This window comes from Neomonachus schauinslandi, chromosome 14 (assembly GCF_002201575.2).
Source record: "Neomonachus schauinslandi chromosome 14, ASM220157v2, whole genome shotgun sequence".
Lineage (NCBI taxonomy): Eukaryota > Metazoa > Chordata > Mammalia > Carnivora > Phocidae > Neomonachus > Neomonachus schauinslandi.
This window is the reverse complement of record NC_058416.1, coordinates 37295065-37321690: the sequence shown is the minus strand read 5'-3', so window position 1 is coordinate 37321690 and position 26626 is coordinate 37295065. Positions and strand designations below refer to the sequence as shown.

General features: G+C 40.0%; 1 protein-coding gene across 4 annotated transcripts in view; it reads left to right on the top strand.

The window, feature by feature from the left end:
• The window catches only part of MAPRE2 (microtubule associated protein RP/EB family member 2), a 155122-nt gene that overhangs the window by 81422 nt on the left and 47074 nt on the right, over positions 1-26626 (top strand). For 3 of the 4 annotated variants that reach the window (XM_021686091.1, XM_021686090.1, XM_021686089.1), the window contains one exon: positions 7960-8087. The exons of the other annotated variant lie outside the window; for it this stretch is intronic. In XM_021686091.1, the coding sequence (XP_021541766.1) occupies positions 7967-8087 (121 nt within the window). In that variant the 5' untranslated portion in view covers positions 7960-7966. The remainder of the gene's footprint in view (positions 1-7959; positions 8088-26626) is intronic. 4 annotated transcript variants of the gene reach the window in all.

Sequence of the window (26626 nt, the reverse complement as noted above, 5' to 3'; positions counted from 1 at the left end):
TCATTCTTTTGCAAGTTGCTGTTCAGTTTTCCCATCACTATTTATAGAAGAGATTTTTTTCCCCATTGTATATTCTTGCCTCCTTTGTCTTAATTGATCGTACATATATGTGTGGGTTTATTTCTGGGCTCTCTATTCTGTTCCATTGATTTATGTGTCTGTTTTCATGCCCGTACCATACTATTGTGATTACTATAGCTTTGTAATATAGTTTGAAATCAGGGGACATGAGACCTCTGGCATTATTCTTCTTTGTCAAGATTGCTTTGGCTATTTGGGGTCTTCTGTGGATCCTTACAAATTTTATACTCTAGTTCTGTAAAAAAAATGCCATTGGAATTGCATTGAATTTGTAGATTGCTTTGGGTAGTATGGACATCTTAACATTCTTCCAATCCATAATCACAGAATATCTCTCCATTTATTTGTGTCTTTTTCAATTTCTTTCATCAATGTCTTGTATGAATTATTTTAATTCCTACCTTCAGAAGGATGAGGAATCCACATTTGTCATGGAAGGCTATAGTTTCTCCCCCGCTTTCCTCACAAGATTCTTTCAAGGATCAAAATGGAAGCATGAAATCACTTTAAAATAATAGAAAATTCCTTGTGTTATCCAGACATTGCTGAATAAGTGAGGGCTGGTACTTTTATATTGTCATCTAGATTGACAGCCAAGAAATTTTAATGAAATTTTAGGATTTTAGAGTGTGTCCACAGAAGAACTAAGATTATTAAATATGCTTTTACCGGGCGCCTGGGTGGCTCAGTTGGTTGGGCGGCTGCCTTCGGCTCAGGTCATGATCCTGGAGTCCCGGGATCGAGTCCCGCATCGGGCTCCCTGCTGAGCGGGGGGTCTGCTTCTCCCTCTGCCCTCTTCCCTCTTGTGCTCTCTGTCTCTCATTCTCTCTCTCTCAAATAAATAAATAAAATCTTTAAAAAAAAAGAAAAAAAAAAAATATGCTTTTACCAGCCCTGAGTTTAACATTTGGGAATAGATCAGTTTTCTTCTGTGAACCATAAAGTCACCTGAATGCTTTAGGCTTGAATATACTAAAGTTGCCCCTGTAGAAAAAGTGGGAGTTGAAGAATTTGGAAGAGAAAAGCATGGATGGCAGAGCAGGAATAGAATTCTTCTTTTGCTTTGGCACCACCTGACTTCCTAGAGGTGAAGAAGAGCACCAGCCCTCTGCAGAGAAGGGCCCTGGACCCAGCGCTCTCCATCTAAAATCAGAAGGCATTGTGCATACTGGGTATTTACCCCAAAGATACAAATGTAGGGATCCAAAGGGGTACGTGCACCCCGATGTTCACAGCAGCAATGTCCACAATAGTCAAACTATGGAAAGAGCCAAGATGTCCATCAACAGATGAATGGTTAAAGAAGATGTGGTGTATATATATACAATGGAATATTATGCAGCCATCAAAAGGAATGAAATCTTGCCATTTGCAACGACGTGAATGGAACTGGAGGGTATTATGCTGAGCGAAATAAGTCAATCAGAGAAAGACATGTATCATATGACCTCACTGATATGAGGAATTCTTAATCTCAGGAAACAAACTGAGGGTTGCTGGAGTGGTGGGGGGTGGGAGGGATGGGGTGGCTCGGTGATAGACATCGGGGAGGGTATGTGCTATGGTGAGCGCTGTGAATTGTGTAAGACTGTTGAATCATAGACCTGTACCTCTGAAACAAATAATACATTATATGTTAAAAAAAAAAATAGGAAGGGAAGAATGAAGGGGGGGGAATTGGAGGGGTAGACGAACCATGAGAGACTATGGACTCTGAAAAACAAACTGAGGGTTCTAGAGGGGAGGGGGTGGGGAGCTGGGTATCCTGGTGGTGGGTATTAAGGAGGGCACGTTCTGCATGGAGCACTGGGTGTTATACGCAAACAATGAATCATGGAACATTACATCAAAAACTAATGATGTAATGTATGGTGAGTAACATAACATAATAAAAAAAAAAGGCATTGTGCATTTGGATGGGAAACTAATAAAGGAAGCAAAAGACAACCACAATGTGAAATGACTTGCGAGTATCTTGGTGAAATTTAGAGGAAGGTTGAAAAGAATATTCTAATCAGCATGAATTATAATTAGAAATTAACTATACTGGTTCCATTGCTATTAGTGTGAAGTAGGTATGGAAATCTATTTAATGTGTTGTTGTTGTGTTGTTGTTGTTGTTGTTGTTTTATTTTAGAAAACATAAGAAAATAGGGGCACCCGGCTGGCTCAGTCAGTAGAATATGATTTGGGGTCATGAGTGCAAACCCCACATTGGGTGTAGAGCTTACTTTAAAAAAAGAAAAGAAAATTTAAAATATTCCTAACCTTCATTCACTCACCCTCATCTTGGTCTGCCCTCCATTCTGGTTTTCCCACAGGTCCCCTAAAGCAGGTTGCTCTTATTGCTGGGGTTTCTGGGGACTGCAGCTGTGTTGGTTAGAGAGGGGATGTGGTAGAGGTAAGAGTGGTGAGTCTAGTAACTAACTGGAGTTTTTCTAAAGCAAAAATCAGATGCTATTTCATTGTTCCCCTGGTCTTCCTAATGAGCTCCTTAAAGGCACATAGTGCTTTATCTGCCTTTGTGAGCTGAATGACTATTGGGACATGGAAAGATGGTTGACCATTCACAAAGGTGAATGTTATCAATAAAGACCTGGAGGAGAGTGTGATTCATTGGCAGAACCACCAGCGAAGGAATGACTTGCTTCCCTGTTCTCATGGATTTCTTAAAAGCAGTTGTAACTCTCCCACCTGTTCCTTGGTTGCTCGCTTTTTCAATTAGGAAACCACAGAACATCTCTACTCACTTGTATAGGGATTATCGTTCTAAATCACAGACCTGATTGGATCTCTCCTGCTTTGTGGTTAGTTGTTTTTAAATCATCTGGACAAAAAATTTCATTCCAATTTGGCTGGACTTCGTGTAGCACAACTCTGGGCCTTGCGGCCTCATCCTGCAATGATATATTACATGGTAGAGCAAAGCTTTCCAGTATTGCCTGAGGAAGAAACCATCAGAAGAGTACATCACCTGCCAAAAGTTAGGCCAGCAAACGAAAATTACTCCAACCAGTTCAAAATGTTCTAAATTTTGAATTATGTTTACTAAGGTTTTATATCATTTACGTAGTCATGCAGACAACTCTTTAATTAGGTATTAAAAACAAACAGCTTTGTTTAATAATGATAGACTAAAGAAAACAGTGCATGTTATTAACCAGATACTACTCAAAAACCTTTAATAGTGTTGTAGAAAAGCAGTGACTATGGTCCCATTATCTAAAATGCCAATACTAGAAGGTTGTTTTTTTTTTTTTTTTTTTAGGTCTTCAGGGGAAGAGAATTTAGAGATGAGGGTGCTTTTGGGGATAGATGGATATTTTATATTTATTAAAAAAAATCTTTGGGGTACCTGGTAGCTCAGTCAAGCATATGATTTCAGCTCAGGTCATGATCTCAGGGTCCTGGGATCGAGCCCACACTGGGCTCCCTGCTGAGCGGGGAGTCTGCTTCTGCCTCTGCCTCTGCCCCTCCCCTCCTCGTGCTCTGTCTCTCTCTCAGATAAATAAAATCTTTAAAAAAAAGTCTTCATTTAGCACGGTAGGTAGAAAGCAGATTTTTATTGCAATAGACATAATAAGCACTCCAAACACAACTCTTTTACAGATACACAGATTTTTGTGTAAAACAAGATTTTTCTCTTTATAGCCATGCTTAAAAATATTTATTTCTCAATACCGTTTGTGATTATAGAAATAAGGAACCCATAAGAGAAATAACTGGTTTTACATCTAAGGCAGGAAAGGTCCAAGTTGGGCCTGGAACATTTTGTCATACCAGAAAGCAAGGAAATGATCAAAGACTACTGGGACCTTGTTAGAAGAACTCAAAAAACAGCTTGAATAAGTTCTTGCAAGCTCACACTAGTAAAGATTTAAACTGTGGTCGGTTGAGACGTGGATTGAAACATACTTGTTGAGTTCATAATTCCACTTCAAAAATAAAAACCTCATTAGTCATGTTTGGAGAATAGTAGAGAACTACCTCATTATTTTGAAAAATGGTAAATAAAACAAATCAGGCATCTGTCCTGTCTTTGTTATGTGACCAGTACTAGGGAAATTTCTCTTTATAGAACTATTCTAGGTAATAAATCAAAAATGAATAATGGAATATGACTCTGAAGTCTCTAAAGAATTGGTGGATCTAAACAAATATTAATAGCTAACGATGTCCTAAAGGGAGTCAGTCATTATGTGTCTCCTGATGGGAGTTCAAACACTGCAAGGTAGTCCTGCCTCCAAACCCCCAATTAGAACTTGAATCCTCTCTGGCCTGTAGATCAAATGACCCATCTATAGGAACCCAAGGGATAGAGGAATATGTCAAACTACACCAATGGGTAGAGTGAGCAAAATCCAGATTGTAGAAACTGTACAAGAAACAACCCAGTTCCTTCAACAATTAAAAAAAATATATATTAGAAATGGAGGGGAAATCTACAGATAAAAGAAATTTAAAGTACATATCAATGAATCATCATGTCTAAAACTTATTTGTCCAGATTCAAACAAACTGAAAAAAATTATAAGACATTATAATGCATATTTGATATTAAGAAATTATTTTTATTTTCAGATGTGATCATGCTATTTGAGTTTTTTTTAATGTCCTTATCTTTCAGAGAAACATATTGAAATACTTGAAGCAAAACAATAAGATGCTTGGCACTTCAAAACAAACTGGCTTGGGGCACGGAGGGTAGGATTTGGGACAAAGTACTGACTAGTATAAATGGAACAGGATTGACCAATATTGATAACTTTTGAAGCCAAGAAGTAAACACAGCTGGTTTTTTGATGTATCAAAAACCTTTCAAAGGGCGCCTGGGTGGCTCAGTTGGTTAAGCAACTGCCTTCGGCTCAGGTCATGATCCCGGAGTCCCGGGATCGAGTCCCGCATCGGCTCCCTGCTCAGCGGGGAGTCTGCTTCTCCCTCTGACCCTCCCCCCCTCATGCTCTGTCTGTCTCATTCTCTCTCTCAAATAAATAAAATCTTTAAAAAAAAAAAAAAAACTTTCAAAATAAGTTTTATATATATAAAATTTGGGGGGACGCCTGGGTAGGTCAGTCGGTTAGGCGTCTGCCTTTGGCTCAGGTCATGATCCCAGGGTCCTGGGATCGAGCCCTGCATCGGGCTCCCTGCTCAGCGGGGAGCCTGTTTCTCCCTCTCCGCCTGCCGCTCCCCCTGCTTGTGCTCGCTCTGTGTCAAATAAATATTTAAAGTAAAATTTTTCAAAATAAAAGATACACACATTTTACATAAAATTATGTAAGTAGGGGCCTGTGAGTGGCTCAGTTGGTTGAGTGTCTGAGTCTTGATTTTGGCTCATGTCATAATTTCAGCTTCATGAGATTGAGCCCCACGTCTGGCTCTATGCTCAGTGGGGAATCTGCTTGAACTCTCTCTCTCTCCTTCTGCCCCCTCCCTGATGCACACTCTCTCTTTCTTATGTATTTATAAATACATAATTTTTTAAAGATTTAAGTATTATATTTTGCACAGAATTAGTAAAATTGCAAAGTTTCAACCAGGTTTAAATGTTAAAAAAAATTTTTTTTACTAGTGTACACCTATTAGAATGGCCAAAATCCAAAACACTGACAATACCAAATGCTGGTGAGGATGTGGAGCAACAGAAACTCTCATTCATTGCTGGAAGGAAATCAAAATGGGTACAGCCACTTTGGATAGACACTTAAGACAGTTTAGTAACTTCTTATAAAATTAAACATACTCTTATACAATCCATCAGTAGTGCTCTTTGGTATTTACCCAAATGAATCGAAAACTTATGTCCACACAAAAACCTGCACATGGATGTTTTTAGCAGCTTTATTCAGAATTGCCAAAGCTTGGAAGCAACCAAGATGTCCTTCATCAGCTGAGTGGTGCATTCAGACAGTGGAATACTCAGTGCTAAAAAGAAATGAGGTATCAAGCCATGAAACAACATGGAGGAACCTTCACCGCACATTACTCTGAAAGAAGCCAATCTGAAAAGGCTACATGCTGTATGATTCCAGCTGCATGGTATTCTGGGAAAGGCAGAACTATGGAACAGTAAAAAGATCCGTGGTTGCCAGGGATTGCTGGGGGAAAGGTATAAATCAGCAGAGCAGAGAGGATTTTTAGAGCAATGAAACTACTCCGTATGACACTAAAATAGTGGATACATGCCATTGTGTATTTGTGACAACTCGTAGAATGTACGACACCAAGAGTGAACCCTACTGTAAACCACAGACTTTGGGTGATGATAGTGCATGAGTGTAGTAGGTTCATTGATCGTAACAAATGTAGCAGCTGGTATGGGATGTGGATAGTGACGGAGGTTGTGTGTATGTGGGGACAATGGGGTATATGGTAACACTCTACTTCCGTTCAATTTTGCTATGAAGAACTCTAAAACAAAGTTTATTAATTTAAAAAAAGGAAACCAATTACACAAAACTATAGATAAAATATTTTAAGCAAACCTTCTATGTATTTCACTCTGATGAAAAGTTGGGGAAGTAGGTGTCATGAAACAGAAGGAGTAAATTAAAGGGAAGACTCATGTAATTAGACAGTACATGTCTTTCAAATTATTCACATGTTTTTATATATTTTTATAAAAGCTTTGTCCAAAGCTTTTAGAAATAGAGAATACCAGGTTGAGGATTTCTTTTTTTCGAATGAAACTTATATGAAGCCCATTTCTAAAGTGAATTTCTCCAAAGCTGATTAAAGAAAAAGTACATAGCTTACCTAGCTTATCTACTGCCCTGCTTACTTTACATGGGAGGGGGGTGGGGGAGCACATTCCTGCTTTCAGCATTTGTATTGAAAGCCTACTCTGTGTCTGGAACTGAACTAGACACCAGGGATACACAAAGAATAAAATGGACAAAATCCCTGCCCCAGTGGAGCTTCTCTCCTAGGTCTATGAAGAGAAAAAGAATAGGAGATGGAAATGAGGGCATGCACCTCAAAACTGGGGAATGGACCTAGCTGAAGCCACAGCAGTACAAAGGCTTGAAGAGGAAGTGAGCTTGAGGAGTTGAAGAAAACCAGGAGGTTGTGTTGATGGAGTGGAGTGAGGGGGAGAGGGTAGTAAGGAAAGGTGTCAGAATATATCAGGCTGGCTAAAGCTTGATAAGAATTTGAATTGTACTGTGGGATGAGCAACCATTGGAGGGTTTTAAACTAAGGAGAGAGAGCATCTGATTTTGCAACTAGGATCACTCTGGCTGCTGTGTTGAGAATATGTGGTGGTGGGGGGAGGGGGGCAAGAGTGCATGGTGGGAGACCCAGGAAAGAATACTGCAAAGCATCAGGTGAGCATTGACCAAAGTGGGAAAGACTGGTTCTACTTTGAAGGTAGAGCCAGTAGAATTTGCTGATGGATTGGATGTGGTGGTGAGGGAAACAGAGGAGGCAAGAATGGGCATGGTGTTTTTAGCCTGAGCAACTGAATACAACGGAGCTCCCATTTACATCTCCAAGGAGTGTGCGAGGGGGCACTGTTGGCAAGTAATGAAAGTATGATGAAGTTACGTAGAAAGATGAAAGGTGACTCCAGTGCACGCTGTTACAGACCTGATAACTTTTTAATACCACACATAGATTTAAGGGTGACGGTGAGACCAAGTTACATGAGAAAATAGATATCTCAGAACCTAAAAAACCTTGGAGTCCAGTGGCGGTGGGGAATGTGGAGTGGTACTGCATGAACAGTATGTGAACTTTAACTGTATCTCAGCAAATATGTGGAAGAGAGAGGAAGAGAAAAGGCTCAGCTGAAGCAGGCCTTTTCCATCCCTTAGAGTTCTGCCAGGGATCCTGACCTTTTATGTTTCGGAGTTAATTTTTTCCTTATTTGTCTTTTTCTAGTTGGGGAATGGCGGTCAATGTGTATTCTACCTCGATAACCCAAGAGACTATGAGCAGACATGATATCATCGCATGGGTTAATGACATAGTGTCTTTAAACTACACAAAAGTGGAACAGCTTTGTTCAGGTAAGGGATTCTTTTTTAAGAATGTATTTACCTAAGTGTTTACTCATGTGAAATGTTATTTTATGAACCACAGATGATGCATCTTGGGTAGGAAAAAAATATCAGTATTGATATATAATTAAAGGGGGAAAACTCAGATATAACCAAAGAATGTGCAGAGGGAAATGATCGTGGGCATCTAAGAGCGTAGAACAGTCCCAACACCTATTACAGTCTCTATAATGCCTTCTTATTGGTCTTCTGGGCTCTTCTCAGTCATTGCATCAGCCACCACACTTCTGTTCCAAAAACACAGATTGGGTCTTGCAACCCCTTCTTAAAAAATCTCCCAGGCTCCACCTTGTCCTTCCTACAGGATAAAATTCATTGTTTTTCATGGCTGATAAAGGTTTTTCTGTTTTTGCTACATCCTAGCTCCTCAATTTCTGCGTCTTTCCCCATACCCCCTGTGCCTCAGTCCTACAAAATACTCTTGTGTTCCCTTCGGACTGCCTTTTGCATCCCATAACTTTTTTTCTTGCTGAAAAGGTCTTTCTTCTTTTCATTTGTGTTAAAATCCCATTCACACTTAAAAACCAACTCCATTGTCACCCCTCTGAAGAGTTCCCCAGATCTACCAAAACACTGTGCCCACTCTTCCAGAGTAAGACTTGACCACGCTGTGTTAGAAGGTCCAACTCCTGCTCCCTTGAAGGCACCAGAAGTCCTTGAGGGCAAGACTGAGTTTTATTCTTCGTCAGATGCATATATCATCAGGTACATGCACCATGCCTGGTATAAAGTAGGTCTGCAGGGAATGCACGTTGAGTTTAAAAAAAAAAAAAAAATGAAGATTTGACTTCAGTGATAAAGTAGGAGCATGTTATAAAAACGTGCCCCTGGTAAAGTAATTCATTTTTAGAGTATTTATCAGAGAAAGTCTTCCTTTGGATATAGGAAGTATTTTCTTCTTGTGAACTTAGAGGTAAGAGATTTCCTCTCTGGCTCTGACATGAAAGTGATATTAGGAAATATTCCTGAAGTGTGTTCTCATGAAATTCCACAAGACATAACAGATACAGAGGAGTTAGCAGGTTCAGCTGGCACAGGGGGAAGACCCTCTTCTGTCTTTCCCAGGGGGGCCTGTGTAAAGAGATTTCATGAAGTGTAGTCAGAATTTGGAAAGCCCCCAGGGTCCCCCGCAGATAAGCCTGAGTCCACCACCCACCAGTGACTATATTCTCCTTTGTCCAGGTCAAGATTTGAGAACAGACTCTAGAGGACAGACTTTCACTAGTATTGACAGGTCTTCTCCCATGATCGTTTGTCTCCCAGGGAACACATTGAGGTTGGCTAGAGCTGAGCCATTACCTCACTCACCCTCCCTGCGCCCAGGCCTCAAACCTAAGTCCTGTGATTTGTGAGATCAATAATGGATGCTCACCAACCAGTTCTTTGCCCTTGAGTACAAGCTGAAGAAAAGCTGGCATAGACCATGATGATGTGCGAGGTCTGTATCATTGGCCTGTTGAAATGACTCCCAATAGTCACCGTCGGCAACAGCCCCTGTTGCATCTCACTCAACTGCAGATCTCTATGCAGTCACATTTTATGGTACTGTTCTTGCTATGCATTCTAGAGTGCTCCAGCATTTTACTTTTAATTTGCTGGGGTGGGGGGGAACCCCAGAGTTTTCTGTTGTTAGCAATCCCCTTGTTAACAGTGCATACCCCTTCAGTATCGTCATTGTTACTAGTTCCATTTCTCCACAGTGACTGACACATACAGTTCACTCAGAAGCGCTTGTTGCAGGGTGCATGAAAATCCGTTTGCAACTGCTAGGGGCAAAGACAGAAAGGTGTATCTTACTCTCAAAGTGGGCATATGCACATGTGAATAAGGGGAATGGGGTTGATTATCAAGAAAAGAGATGGGAAGGAAGGAGTTCAGTGGTAGATGAGCCCGTGAACAGCATTTTCTCTGTAATAAGCATGGAGAGTTTTTGCTAGCAAATGCAATGAGAAGGCAATTAGAATTTTTAGAGTAGTAATAGATGTAATTAATTGCTCATCTTTCACATTTCTAATAAAGCAAATGCCACAAAATTTTCAGCAGCCTTTGTGAAAGATTCTTGTAGAGTTCTCTTAAAGCATTGGTATGCATTTGACAGCCACTTGCAGCTTGATGAAACCTGCTAGAAACCATTTTGGTCACTCCTGAACAGATAATTTTTATTAAGATAACTCACTGGCTCCCTAAGGCTACAAGGTTGATGATTCCGAAGAATAAAGTAGATTTAAAGGTTCCTTTCTGCTCTGAAACAGTTTTTGGCTCAAAAAACTGTAGGATAGAGGTTAACATGTTTTTTGCCTAAATCATGTTGATCCGTGTAGTACAAAGACAGGTCTTCAATTTTAGGTAGTACTTTCCTCAAACTGTAGACCATATGCATTTATAATCTCCTATGGGGCTCCTTAAAATGCAGATTCTTAGGATCCTTGACCTTCTCAGTTTCTCTGGATTTGAAGCCTAAAATCTGTATTTTAACAAGCACCCCAGGTACTTTTGTGCTGTAGCCAAGAGCTTACAGTGCATGTTAGAGAAACCCCAAACCACTAGAAATGAAGTTAAAATATCCAAAACCTATCGGGCACAGTTTCCTCATTCATAATTTAGTCTGTGACTCGACTCTTCTTCAGTGGCATTTAGCAGGAAGAAGCGATCTAATTATTTATTTATGAGTTTATTTATTTATACCCTTCATTGTTCTAGAAGACCTTTAAGGCAGCTAGGATAGTGCTGTTAGGATAAGAACAAATCACTAAGTGATTTCTCCTCATCGTACTTACAAGTAGTCAAATTCTTGGCTAATAGTTTTTTCTTCAACTTTTATTTTAGTGACTTCAGTTTACTGTGTGTGGTTGTATTTTAGTATGCTGTGGGAAAACACACAAAATAACTTCACATATTTAAACTGATTTTTTCCTTATTCAATAAAATTATTTCTTTTTGCGAAAGACTTATGTTCTAATTCTGGCAGTTCCCCTTTGGCATTTTTTTTTTTCCCATTTGCATTTTCTTTTTTATTTCCAGCTAAGAGATCTCCCTCCAGCTAATACTAAACCTGACATCAGCTTTTCTTTATAGCTCATAGAGAAGTAACCTACTGCTTCACATTTGTGTTCCTTTTTCTTCAGAATTCTCTGCCTTTATATGACATTGATTTGTATATAAGCATCTTAAAAGAGAGGTGCTGTGAGGAGGCCTAACACTTGGAGATAGATGGCAGTGAGTTGCAAAACAATGAAATGACTCACTCTTATCTCCTGTTAATTTATTCCACGGATGTAACCTTATGAAAATTTCCTTTGAACAGTAAATCTGGGCCCCAGAATCATATGCATATTTAGTGTGCATTCATTTCTTGTGAAATGAATGCCTTTACCTTTCAGGTGAAAGATGAGGCTGTGTAAATGGAAAGCAGTATAACAGTGGATGTGCACATATACCTGTAATCACCTAAATCTGTTGTAAAAATGAACAGTATTTGTGGATTTCCCACAGTTGAATTAGGGGATTGAACCCCATGAAACACAAGATTGATTCAGCTTCAAAATACTAGGTTGTAGGGGCGCCTGGGTGGCTCAGTTGGTTAAGCGACTGCCTTCAGCTCAGGTCATGATCCCAGAGTCCTGGGATCGGGTCCCACATCGGGCTCCCGGCTCAGCGGGGAGCCTGCTTCTCCCTCTGACCCTCTCCCCTCTCATGCTGTTTCTCTCTCTCTCTCTCTCAAATAAATAAATAAAATTAAAAAAAAAATACTAGGTTGTAGTTCAATTGCTTTATAAAATTCCCACAGCTTTTTGTAGGGTGAGATACTTTGTTTTTGCTTCAGTACCAGCTCAAACCAGTGAATATTCTAGAAGGTACTCAAGAGGAAGGATGGACAGCATGGTGCTAAAAATCCAGAAAGAAAAAAAAAGAAACAAAAAACAGCTTTAACAACTTGAGACACCATGTTGGAGCTGACAGAAAAGGTAGCAGACTATATGGAGAGGAACGGGAAGAAATGGGAAGAGGAATTTGATGGGGGTGGAAAAGATGTCTCTTTTCCTTTTCCTTTTCCTCTGCACCCTGCTTCCCCTGTTCTCATACACCAAACCTCGTTTGAAACTTTTGGCCTCCATTTTTCTGTGTCCCCATCCTCTCCTGCCTACGGGGATCTAAGCTGCAAAGCCATTGGGTCTGCTGCTTAGTCATTGCTGGGGCTTGGCCAGCCCCCTCGCGACCAGTGGCTCTCCCATTCCTCCAAAGCCTAGCACAGACTGCCTGTCCTCTCTGTGCGACCTTCCCTTCCTCCTTCCCACCCACTCCGGAGGACAAGCCAACTGCTGACTTTGTACACCTTCAGAGACACAAACCACATGTCAGGTGGGCACTGCCTGGACTGTCACCATGCTGGCTAACAGCTCAGTTATCTTCCTGAGCATTTTAGTATTTTAGTAAAATTTAATTGGAATTAAACTATTTTTTCAGATGGAAAAATATAGGTGTTTTCTTCACTAGCTTAAAAAGAGAGAAACATCAGTATTTGATTCCGTTTCAATTTGTGCTTCTCCAAATTGTTTCAAGCTCTGTCTTGGATCAAGTTTCTTGTATTTGTTTTTCTTCCGGGAAAGCTTCTAGATTGAGCTGGTCATATTGCAGTCACTGTATTCACATATACAATTCTGGGTCCTTGATGGCTCTCTGGAAGGACGAGGCTTCCCAGAAACACTCGGTTCACAAAGGTGTGGCTATCTGCCATGCCCTGGGGCCTGGACAGGTGCTGTGAGCCTAGCAGAATATTCTTTGTGACCATTTCTGACTGCAGTCTGTGCCTCTTAAATAGGTTAATCCCATCCTAGTGTGTTGTCCCCTGGCCTTTTTTCTTCTCTCCGCAGAGACCTCTTTCAGGACAGGTTAGTGATGAAATCAGCTCAGAGTCTAAATTTAGTAGACCTTCTCCTGTTGGCTCTCTTGAACTGAAACCAAGTAAGGATGTTTCATCTGTGTCTGTCAGCGCAAGAGCTTACTTAGCTTTATAAAATCAGACTGTTATTTGCTATAAGAGAGTTAAGTCCTCTTGGATTGTGTTGCTATGGTTATAGATGCAATTGTATTATAATGGAATATTATTCATGTTTGCGACCTATTATGTAGAGAGGTAAGGGTTTTTTTTGTTTGGGGTTTTCTTTGGTGACATTTTTTTTTCCCTCCAGTTTTATTTTAAAATCCATTTACTTGGTCTTAGTATACCGACTAATTGAAGAGGAAGAGGGCAAAAAGTAAGTTGAGTAATGGAAGGAGTGGTCCAGCCTCAGATTCAATCACTGCAGTGGGCAGTATATTCCTGTGTCCCAAGTAATGCACAGGATGAAAGGGAGTTTCTTTTTTGAGCAGAATATAGAATACAGTAGTCTTTTTTTCCTTTTAAATTTGTTTATTTACATATATCTTTTTTTTAATTCTTTATTTAAATTCAATGTGATTGACATATACTGTATTATTAGTTTCAGGAGTAGAATTTAGTGATTCATCAGTTGCATATAATACCCAGTACTCATTACATCAAGTGCCCTTCTTAATGCCCATCACCCAGTTACCCCATCCCCCCAGCCACGTCCCCTCCAACAACCCTCAGTTTGTTTCCTAGAGTTCAACGTCTCTTATGGTTTGCCTTGCTCTCTGTTTTCATCTTATTTTATTTTTCCTTTCCTTCCCATGTTCATCTGTGTTTCCTTCCCATGTGTTTTGTTTTTTAAATTCCACATGAGTGAAATTATATGGTATTTATCTTTCTCTGACTTACTTCGCTTAGCATAATACCCTCTAGTTCCATCCACGTCGTTGCAAGTGGCAAGATTCATTCTTTTTGGTGGCTGAGTAATATTCCATTGTGTATATATATACACCGCATCTTTATCCATTCATTTGTTGATGGACATCTGGACTCTTTGCATAGTTTTATTGTGCCCATTGCTGCTATAAACAGTGGGGTGCAGGTGCCCCTTTAAATCACTATGTTTTTGTATCCTTTGGATAAATACCTAGTAATGCAATTGCTGGGTCGTAGGGTAGTTCTATTTTCAACTTTCTGAGGAACCTCCATACTGTTTTCCAGAGTGGCTGCACCAGCTTGCATTCCCATCAATAGTGTAGGAGGGTTCCCCTTTCTCCACATCCTCGCCAACATCTGTCATTCCTGATTTGTTAATCGTAGCCATTCGGACTGGTGTGAGGGGGTGGTAATCTCATTGTGGTTTAGATTTGTATTCCCCTGATGCCAAGTGATTTTGAGCATTTTTTCATGTATCTGTTGGCCATTTGTATGTCTTCTTTCGAGAAATGTCTGTTCATGTTTTCTGTCCATTTCTTGACTGGATTATTTGGTTTTTGGGTGTTGAGTTTGATAAGTTCTTTATAGATTTTGGATACTAGCCCTTTATCTGATAAGACATTTACAAATATCTTCTCCCATTGGGTAGGTTGCCTTTTAGTTTTGTTGACTGTTCCTTTGTTGTGCAATAGTGAAAGTAAACATAAGTTGGTGCTTTTGTTTCTGTTGGGTTTTTTCTTTACTGCCTTTTGTAATGCTAAATACCCTTGTGGGAAAAAAAGTGTGTATGTATTCACTTCATTGATCAAACTGCCCCTGTAAATTTTGTTTTTTATGTATATGGGTAATACATCTTTGAAAGCAATCAGCCACATCTTCCTCTAGCTCATTACTGTATTCAGTTCTGATAATCAATTTAGTTTTATTTGGCACACATGTTTTGAGCCTTTCCTTGGGTTGGGCCCTGGGAACCCAAATAAATAAAGCATAAGTCAATCAGAGAAAAACAATTATTGTATGATTTCACTCGTAGGTGGAATTTAAGAAACAAAACAGAATCATAGGGGAAGGGAGGGAAAAATAAAATAAGATGAAATCTGAGAGGGAGACAAACCATAAGAGACTCTTAACTGTAGGAGACAAACTGAGGGTTGCTGGAGGAGAGTGGGTAACTGGGTGATGGGCATTAAGGAGGACACATGATGTAATGAACACTGGGTGTTATATACAACTGATGAATCACTGAACTCTACCTCTGAAACTAATAATATACTATATGTTAATTGAATTTAAATTAAAAAAAGACGTGGTCGATCCCGGAGTCCCGGGATCGAGTCCCGCATCGGGCTCTCTGCTCGGCAGGGAGTCTGCTTCTCCCTCTCCCGCTCCCCCCTCTTGTGCTCTTTCTCTCTCTCACTCTCTCTCTCAAATAAATAAATAAAATCTTTAAAAAAAAAAAAAAAAAAAAAGACGTGGTCATTGTCCTCTAGGAGCTCAGTACAGCATGGTTCTGTCCTTGCAAAAGACTATAGAGACCACGCTGAAGTAAGTGCTGCTTTGGAAGAGCTTTGGATATACAAAGGAGGGAGGGGGTGGGGCCATGGGGAGTCTGTAAAGGAAGGACCTTCCTTCTGGTTCCTTGGGAGTTGGGTGGGTGCTGCCTGGATGACTTAGAATGACCATAGTTTGGGAAAGACCTCAGAAATCGCCCTCTTGAGTTGGATGGGGTGACCAGTATGTAAGATAATATGTGTTTTATTGGGTACAGCCCTGAAATACATGAAGCATGTTGTCTTCTATAAGAGAATTACAGTTTTTCCTCATGATCTCATCGTATGAGTAGGTGAAGATTGATTTTACTCCATTTGAAGCAACTATGCATGCATGGGATATTCTCAGGAAACCATAGAATTGCTCATTTCTTTGTGAGAAATGCAACAAATATTTTTTCAAGTTTTATATATTTAAGTAATCTCGAACTCATGACCCCGAGATCAAGAGTTGCATGCCCTTCCAACTGAGCCAGGCAGGCACCTCACAACAAACATTTTAAATTCCATAGAGCCAGTCCTCAGTGATAACTGCTCAGGTCTCTAACTAGGTAAGTGTCATGTGACTCCATTAATATTTTTCACAGGTACAAATCTACAGATGCATCCTTTTTGTTCTTACTCATTTCTACCGGAGTCCCTCATAGGTAATCGTGAACACCATAAAATAGGGGAAATAGGCTAGGAAAATATATCACCTAGAATGTGAGTATTTTCTTGAAGACTGGCAGTATTTATACTTCACAAAAAATCAAGGAACATGTAATCACAATGAACTAAATATAGTACCTTAACAGAAACAAAGCTGATTAATGACATCTTATTAGAAACTCAAATTAATACCTTTGAGAATTCTCAATAAAATCACAAAAACTGTTAACAATTGTATGAATTTGTACAAAGCAATCCCTTAAATTCTAGACTTTAGTTATTTTCCCTTATTTGGGAAAATTCACAGATGTCCTAGAGGAATGCCATCTTCAGGGTTCTAAGTATATCGCTAATTCAGAAACCCATTATCACACAATTTTTTGGATTCAGGTTCTTTTTTCTTCTAATCAATAGCAAGACTCTGCTGAGTTTTACCAGCTCAAAAACCATGAATGGGTCCATGGTTATGAGTCTAGAGATCAGCACTCTTGCACTGTGGTGGGTCCAGGTGATGAGGCTCAGATGGCTGGAAGTATAGGGCCAAGACCAGGGAAGCACTTGAGAAGCCCCAACATTGACTCCACCAGCTCTACTGCCTGGAGGCATGACTCCATGGTGAAGAGTTTGGGAAACATCAGGCCGGAGCCCAAGGACATGGTGGATTTTAAGACTCATTTGTAATTTATAATTCTAATTTCAGAAACTTTTAGAGCCCCTTCTCCTCTCATTTTGTCCCTTTCATAAGATGCTTCTTTTAAAGCATATATGTTTATTTTGAAATTATTCACCAAGATCTATAAAAACAAGTATCTTAAGGGGAAAAAAAAAGAGTGTATTCCAATATATTGAGTTGTTTTGATTTTTCTAAAGATGTCGTTTACTTTACATGATGGATTTATTCCTTTATATAAAACATTACTTTGTATTCATATTGCTTTTTCTTTCCCTTTTCAGTTTAAATCATCCAAAGACTTTAACAGGAAGAGTATAAAATTGGGGGAAAATAGCCATTTCCTTTCGTAAATGAACTTGTGATTACTTAAGCACCTCATATGTTTATCTGGGGAAAGACTTCAGGCCTGGAAAAGCCCTTGGATGTTTTTCAGTAGATAAACTGGAGGATCTCAGGAATGTGTTCATAGCCTTTCTTTGCTAGTGGGAGACCAAGGACCTCCTTTTGTTCTTTGGTTCTTTGCCCTTTGAATCTAAAACATGCCTTTTGGAAATTCATATTTCATATCTGAAACAATCCAGTTCAATCCTATTCATTCTTACAGCTCTGATTATTTTAACCAGGCACATAATACATAGTTTTATACTTAAGGGGCATAAAAATGATGTCAGAAGACCTCGGCTTTTATATATTGCTCTTTACCATTTTCGTGCTTTTATGTGTATTTACTTTAATTCTTATAACAGCCCTGCATGGAAGAATAGGAATTTTTAATTTGTATTTTATATAAGAGGATAAAAGCTCAGGGAAGCTAAATGTTCACAGCCGACACTAGAACTGGGGTCTCCTTGGATCCAACCTTATGCCCTCGTTGCTGTATGTATGACAGCTGTGGGTATGGTGGACAGTTCACTGTGTGCAAACGTATGTGTTTGATTTTTTTCCATATCTGTTAATCAGGAGCCCATTGAACATCTCTAGGATGTTAGAGGAGGAGGAGTTAGAAGTCTGTATCCTCATCCTTTACATTGCCGCTTGAAGACATGAGATGTATCTGGTCATTCTTTTGATGACAAGGGTGTGACCCAGTGGTCTCAAGGCCTCTCTTAGCAAAGGAAGTAAGACATTAGGAGAAACACACAGGCGCTTGCTCCCAGTCTCAGGATGATTTTTCCCTGCCCTACTTACTGAGGATGGCGTAGAGAAAGAGCCTTTCCTCTCTGCCTTTTGTTCCCTCTCCTGCTCTGAATTCTTTCCCTCCAAGCAAGACAGGGTGGGCTCTGAGATTTCATCACCCTCCTTGGAAGAGAGCTTTTCGGCTGTCTCAGAATGATTCCTGGCCAGTGAAGCCGTAGCCAGCATAATGCCTCCTCTAGAGACAGACTTAAGCACGTGGGTGCCTGGTCCACCCTTTAAATCTAAATCTCAAGAATGTAGCCCTTTCCTCACGTTGAATCCAGGCTGGCTTTAACAAGCTTGTGTCCGAGAGGACTTCATATCCTCATTTCCTCCTTTCTGTGCTCTTGAGGAAAAAGAACATCTTCTAGAATAATGTTTTTACAAGTCTGGTCCCCCCAAAGGCCAGATGCATCAAGGTATCACTGTTTTCCCAGTATTTCTTTCAGTTCAGTAACCCGGTGGCAGGAGCTCTGCTAAGACCTCTGTCGGTACTTCTCCAACCCCTTCAGCATGAAAAGCTGATTTTCTTAGCCTTCTATGAAGGGACATGCTAATGCAGTATGAAAGAGTATTCCCCCATTTCCCATCCAGTTCTGTCCCCTTATTCCCATACCTGTTTCCCAGCTCCAGGCAGATAGAAATTCTGGAGCTGTCAGTTTTATAGTTGTAGTAGACACTGTGCTAACACAGTAGAAAGGTGGGTTGGATACCACCTCCAGTCTTAATGAGTTACCAGTCAATTAGGAGAGAGACAGCTAATTAAAATACAAGTCAACCCACTTCGGGGCTGCCATACCCATTATAGTGAAATAGTTCATTCTGTGCAAAGAATAGGACAACTTCATAGAGGAAGTGCTATTTAGACTAACCTTTAAAGAATGAGAATTCTCTGTACAAGTGTAAAAAGTGTCAAAAGGACATTTTAGGCAGAAAATGTTTGCTGAAGGCAGAGAAAAGATGCAGTGTTTTATGCATGTACATGTGTGCATAAGACTGGGACATAAAGATTCAAGGCAGCAGAAGAGGGACAGTAATGTTTCAAGTAATAAATGCTGTAGTATTCAAAGATTATTTTAGTCTAGAAAAGGTTCTTGTCTTAGCCTTATTTGGGTCTTTGGCCAAACAGCCATGCAAATTTAGTGGATGGTGAATAAATATTTATGAAGCATAATTTAATTGAACTGCTATTCAAACTAGGTTTTTTAATGTGGTTAAGATTCAGGTCAAGAAGAGGAAGATGGAGATTTTAAGTAAAGGTACCGTTTAGATGTCCTTTTGATGTTGTAACATACACCTTTGTGTCCCTGAAGTCAGCAGATAATTATTGAATTCCTACTATGTGTCCAGGGGTGGGCTAGGATCTGGGAATACAGTTACATAAAAACAATACAGGTCATACCCAGTGGAAACCTGTTCATTTCTCCTTCATACTTGGATCCAGATCTTTCAGGTTCCTTTTCTTCCAGCTTCCCTGAATACAAAGCAAAGGTGGAACCAATCCCTAGATGAAAGTAGACATCCAGCCGATCTCCCCATTCAGATGGCCTCTAACACTAAGGGGCACTTTGTGTACGGGAACATCTGAAACATTAGCAGGCCTTCGAGTTTTCACACAATTGAGATGATCAGGCCAGTGGGGTGCCTGGGTGGCTGGGACAGTTAAGCTCCAACTCTTGATCTCAGCTCAGGTCTTGATCTCAGGGTCATGAGTTTAAGCCGCATGTTGAGCTCCTACTTTAAAAAAAAAAAAAAGGTTATTTAAAAAAAAAAAAATCAAGCCAAGTAGCTTAAGTTTTCCTGTTCTTCAAAGAAAAGTACTTTTTCTAACCTATTTTTTTCTGAATTATGTTCTTAAATGTACAGTTTATCAGCCATGTAGACACTATAAAAAAGGAGCGTCAAGAGTCGCTGTCAAATGCTTGGGCATGTTAGAATTGCATACCTGGAAAAAACAATTGAATTGCTTGGCAACTCTACACCGCAGCTCTGCAGATTGGGTTTTTTCCACCCTGTAACCATTACGTAATTCGGACAGATTGCAAATTACCTCTCTGCATTTATTCCCTCCCTTCCAGAGGTTTGATCTTGCCCAAGTATTAACACTCATCAGCTTTTATGACCAAATTATTTGACAATAAGAAGCATGTACATAGGAAACTCATGCCAACACGATTTCCTGCAGTTTCTCTTCTCCATAAGAAGATTGTTCTCCACTTTGATTTCTTCTAGATTACTTTGTATGACAATTCACAGAAGAACTTGAAACTGAATAAGGAGCCACATTCTAATGAAAATGTGTATGTCAACTCTAAAATTATATGTAATTGTGTTTAAATCTGATGTTTAAAAAAAAACTCCTGCCTTTTTTTTTAATTCCTTTTTTTTTTTAATTTCCCCTGTGGTCGTATAATTGAATCCCTGAAGTAAATACTCATGCATTCCTCATACTGATTTAGATTTCTCATAATACTAGAATCGTGCTTAGAAAAGCAACGTGTTGTGGGATACCCCTGTGAAATATAAAGAAAACAATTCATTATAGAAGAATATTCTCTCATGTCTCACCATCTGCATGCATGTTAAATGGTGGTTCTTCTAGAAGTGTTGGGGGCTTCTTTTGATACCACCCCTGGCCCTCTGGGCTTTCTCTGGCCCCCGGCTCTCTTCTCTGGGAGCTGGGGGGAAGGGAATGCTCTACTTTTGGCAAGTAGAGGGTGTTACTGGCTTTGGTGAGGGCTGGTGGACTGCACTTGAGGGGGGGCAGTGGTAAGGAGCTGTCACCTGTAAGCCTTGGAGAACAGGTGAAGTAACGTAGATCTAAGAAGAGCCCCCAGTCCCAGGGACAGTGACCTCAGCCACAAAAAGAGCAACTGTAGAGAGTGGTCCATTGCGTAGAAGTGGACTGTGGGTTTGTTCTGGTCAATTCATACCACTGCATCTTCCACTATACAAAAAGCTGCTTCGTCAGCTATGAGACCGAGAGTTCACATAGTGGCCTAGCATGAACTGTTGGTAGAGTGATACGGGCAGTGGTTCCGTAGATATTCCATGAGAAATTGGGAGGAATGCATAGGCTTTAGGTCTCTCGCCATTAATCTCATTTTCCCTTAAAATAGATATGTCCTAAAAATTGGAGCTTAAAAATGGTGTACTTTAGGGGCACCTGGGTGGCTCAGTTGGTTAAGCTTCTGACTCGTGATTTCAGTTCAGGTAATGATCTCAGGATCATGGGATCGAGTCCCCACGTTGGGTTCTGTGCTCAGCAGGGAGTCTGCTTGAGATTCTCTCCCTCTGCCCCCCCCCCACTCACGTGCTCACATTCTCTCTGTCTCTCAAAAAATCTTTTTAAAAAATGGCATACTTGAGGCATTTTTTTATAAAGACACTTGTGCCCAGAAATAAGCATTGGCTCTCCACTATCTACCAAATTAAGTTGCTTCTCTTCTTGTCTTTTAAAGCTTTGAGCAGTTGCTACAATCAGTCTTTCCAGCATCTACCCCCATGGCCCCCTGTCCTTACCCTACATTTGCCCTAAATCATCTTTCACCAAATGTCCTAATTCCCTCTTGGCTTGGAATGCCTTCTTAGCGGGCCATCTCCAATGCCACCTTCCTCCTTTTCTTCCGGACATGAGCTCTCCCTGTTCTCAGTGTTCAGAGTTCTACAAAGTCTTAAGGTCATTGAGTGCTTAAAACCTCAACATTAGATGTTATTAAGCTCCTTGAGGAGCAGAAATGACCATGCAAGTTGAACTTGACTTAATCTGTTTGAGAATATTGATTACTCTTCCTTGGCTTTTTCTCAGGCAACGTTTTGAACTAATGCCTTCAGATTTACATGTCTCTGCCATATCCTTGAGCACTTCTAGTTTTGTGTGTTTGCAGGTTTTCCTATTTCTCTGATCTCTCAAAACTAAGTTACTTCTTTAAGTAAAATCCAAGTCCTCAATAAGTATTGTTGGTTTATTGGCTTTTCATTGATTAATAAAGGGACATCCCTGTATGTCACCTACAGACAGGCATTTCTTTAGCATAACCAAAAAATTAGAAACAAAATCCATTTTTTTCAGGATCTGGCCACCTCCTCAAGCTTTTCGTAATTAAAATCTTCCCTTTTTACCTAGTCATGTAATTTCAACACTTTAAAAAAAATTGTCCACCAAAGTAGAGGAGGTAACACAAAACAGTGTGAAAACACCAAGTGCACATGTAGAGAGACTTTGTCCCCTGAGGTCACAGCTTTATAGAAGTTTGTTTTGATGACCCTAATAAGAAAACTGACTCCTTCAGAATGGGCTTCATAGGTACCTCTCTAACTTGTTTCATTTGTAAGAAAGGCGTTTTGTGCTTCCTTTTCTCCTCTGTCTGGAATGCCAAATTCTAACTTTGGTTCTATTCCGGGAGTCAAGCCGTTGGGACATCTCGCTGCCAGTTTCAGTATCAGACTCTCTGGAAGCCAGTGACCTTTTGTCCTGTACCCCATGCCTGCCTATGCTCCCCATGCTTCTACTTCCTTCATTCCTGATGCCGGGGCAGAAGCCACATCTCTCGGTACGAAGCTGGATGGGTCAGACAGCTTGTTGTGGTAAAATTTGAGCCCATTACCCTAAAGGAAGTCCCTGGGGTTAGAAGCTAGAAGTGAAACCAGGCTGCCAGCACTGGTTTGTCAATTAGCAGATGAAAAGAAGTTTGTTTGTTTTCTACGATTGATTTATTTTAGAGAGGGAGCGCACACATGGGCGTGTGCGAGATGGGGAGAGCAGAGGCAGGGGAGAGGAAGAGAATCCTCAGACTCCACGCCGAGCACAGAGCCCATCACTGGGCTTGAACTCATGACCCTGAGATCATGACCTGAGCCGAAATCAGGAGTCGGATGCTTAACAGACTGAGCCACCCAGGGGCCCCTAAAGAGAAGTATTTCAGACCAACAAGATAATTCTTCACCTCCCACTTCTTTTAATTGGCTGAATCTTTTTCTGTATCAACAGGCATATTTGAAGTTTCGTATTTTTTCCTAAAAGCATTAAAATATAAGATGACAAGTTATAGGGTAATTGCCATTTAGTTGGGGAGAAAAAAAAACCCAACTAGAAATAGTCCAGTTATATTTCAGTGTCTTTATATTCTTGTTTTCAACTGAGAGTTACAAAAGTTTCTACAAAAATTTTCCAAATATCACTGGTAAGATATCAGCTCTCTTCTGTGTATTGTAGATTTCTATCCATTATAATCTCTAATTATTGCTCTAAAATTTACCTTTTGTCTAAAAATACTGATACCTAAATCTTAAGGGCTATTTCATATGTAGATTTTTGCCACACTGACATTCCCTTTGAAAAATATTCTTTATTCTTCCACGATTTTTTGGAAGCACTTTTAAATCAACTCAGTACACTAATCTTAATATCTGATCAGTTTTTTCTTAATGACATATCTTACTTTTAACACTGCTCTGCAATTTTCTTAGTAAAAATCCAATTTAAAATTAACATTACCTTTTTAAAAGTATTCATGCATATGGGGTGCCTAAGGGGCTCAGTCGATTAAGCGTTTCACTCTTGGTTTCGGCTCAGGTCATGAGATGGAGCCCTGTGTCAGGCTCTGCGCTCCGCGGGAAGTCGGCTTGAGACTCTCTCTCCCCCTCTCCCTCTTTAATAAAAATAAAAATGAAAAGTATTCTTGCTTCTTAAAGGCAGGTTATAAGCACAGAATGTTAGTGCCTTTAACTGCAATTTGCTGCAGTCTTACAAAATTTTAATTTTTTGTTTTTTTACTGAAATTCTACAATATTAGTTTCAGGCATACAACAATAGTGATCAACAGTTATATACATTATGAAATGATCACCATGGTAAGTATAGTTCATTTGTTGCCCATACAAATATTACTGATGATATTTCTTGTGCTGCACTTGTCATTTCTATTACTTATTTCATAATTGGAAGCTGTAAGATGCTTCAAAAGGTTTTGTATCCTCTGAATTGGTAAAAACCTGAGTGTACATATCAGATGAGACCCGAAACCACATAGTTTGGCAAGGCTTTATAATATATCCACTGATGCTCTTAAAAATCCGTCTGCCTGAACAGTGAATGCTGGTACATTTCTTTCTCTGTAAAGGAAGAGATGAAAATGTCCTTTGACAGCTTACTCTGTATGTGGAGAAGGGAAAGGATGGGGTGCTTTTCAGCACGCTGCACAATTCATATAAGCCTGCTCTGTCTATGTCTGCGGGGGTTGAAATCTTCCTGCTGGTTATTACTCCTTGTCCTCTTTATGAAATCAGTTTGAAAGTTACTTGTCTTTGGGACTTGTTTAAAATATGAATAGGAAGTTTGACATAACTCCAAACAGTGGGAAGGAGCAGGAAGCTCAGTTGAGAACCGTGGGAATTCCAGGGCACAAGCTCAGTCGAAGCTAGATTTCTGCGCTCTGGATCTTTATTTTTGTGTGTGTGACTCGGGGCAGGTGAAAGAGACAGTGTCCTAAGTTCACTCTAACGACGTTAAATAATACCGTGGTAGCTGAAGCTATCAAACTGCTGTTTGTGCCAGGAATATGGGAGATGCCTATAAAAACAAAAACAGAGGGCGCCTGGGTGGCTCAGTTGGTTAAGCGACTGCCTTCGGCTCAGGTCATGATCCCAGAGTCCTGGGATCGAGTCCCACATCGGGCTCCCTGCTCTGCGGGGAGCCTGCTTCTCCCTCTCCCACTCCCCTTGCTTGTGTTCCCTCTCTCGCTGTGTCTCTCTGTCAAATAAATAAATAAAATCTTTAAAAAAAAAAAAACAAAACAGAGCTACTACTAACTTCATCGTATTTTTGTGGGACTAGGAAGATGCAGCTGAACTTGAGGATTTTGAATTCCTTTAAGATGTTAATGTTTCAAAGCATTATTTCACAGTTGCCATTAAGCTCTTCAAGCCTTGCGTTTGTGTAGGTAGGGAGATTTCTGCTGATGTCCTGGAAATCTGTGACCCTGTATTCTGCAGCCTCACTTCCCTTGTTAAGAAGCCCTGATTTCCCAAAGGGGAAAAGAATACTGCGTTCAACTGGAGGAGAGAGCTTTAGTTACAGACATGGTTCTGCAGTCATACCAGATCAAGGAATGACAGGGCTAAATGCAAAAATAGAGCTGGAATGATCCTGATTATTCTGTAAAAACAATATTCCAGTAGGAAGGATCTTTATTAATTCAAATGTTGAAGGTGACAGAACACAGAGTTCTGTTGCTGAGTGTGTAAATGTCAGCAACTCAAGGAGGAATGCATGGAAGGGCTGTAATCCAGAAGGGACGTATGTGCCCCCGGGAGTAGTACTCCGGACACAGCTGTGTCCCTAGTGTCTCTTCCAGCAACTACGACAAGAGATGGTGACGGCTAGAAGTAAGCACGCTGGCCAAAGTCTCAGTCATATGAGAATGAAGCATTATTGTCTCCTGATTAGCAGAAATATCAAGTATCCCTTAAAAGAGAAGTTGGTGGCAGAGAATTAGAGAATCATCTAATTTTAGAGTTTAGAGATGTATCCAAACCTGACGTTTTGCAGATAGGAATACTGCTGTCTTAGAAAAGTATGATGACCTGTCACAGTCCGTTCGGGATGATTAAGGCTTAGATCCAAGGACCAAAAGTTCAGTTCTCTATCCTCCTCTGCCCACTTCCTGGTCCTGTTTGGTATTAGCTTGAGAGAAGAAGCTTTGTCACAAATCATTTACCTGTAAAGAAAGATACAATTGTGTGGATGTGTCCGGCAAATTACAGTTATCATTCTTCTGACCCTTCATCAATACCACCTAAGATGGTAGAAAGTTGTAATTGAATCCAGTGATACAGACATTTCTGTGTAATAGTTCCTTGGCCTGTGAGAACATCAGATGGGCAATTTGAGTAGCTCTCTGTGGCAAAACCCAATATAGCTTAATGTCTTCTCCACAGATGATGTCACATTTCTGGGAAAGTGCTAGGAGATTTTGGATTCTGACAATAATATTATATATGTATTATATACATTACATAAATATGTAAAACTAAATTCTTACACATGTATATATACGGAAATTTGAAATCATGATACAGGAACAGACAAATGAACTATCTCCCCAGCCCAGGATTGTCCTGTGAAGAGGAAATGTATAGCTGGTTCTCCACCCTGACCTCAGTCTGAAAGGTTCATATGTTCTCTTGCAGTTTATTTTGTGATTCTTATGAAATTACAATCTAGAAAAATTTCTAAACTTTGAATTTTCAGTTGTAATTTCCTAGAAGCAGCATATGAACATATGAGCATATTTAGGAAATTGAAGTTCAGGTCAGAGTATAAATTCCACTTCTGTTATTTTTATTAGCTGGATGACTTTCTGAACTTTGTTCCCAATCTGTAAAATAGGGTGGTGGTGATGAAAGTATCCTGGTGAGGTTCCGAATGTTAAAAATAGACATGAAAGCTTTAACAGATTTTACATAAACATGGGTATTTTCATTTCTTACTTCTTGGCATAATCTATAAATTAATATTTCCTTTTTTGTTATCTGGACATTTCCCTTTAAAAATGTCAGTTTATCCTGATATTAATGTAATGTCAAATCCTGGAATCTGGTAGAAATGAGATTGTCTTCTCATGTTTTTCAT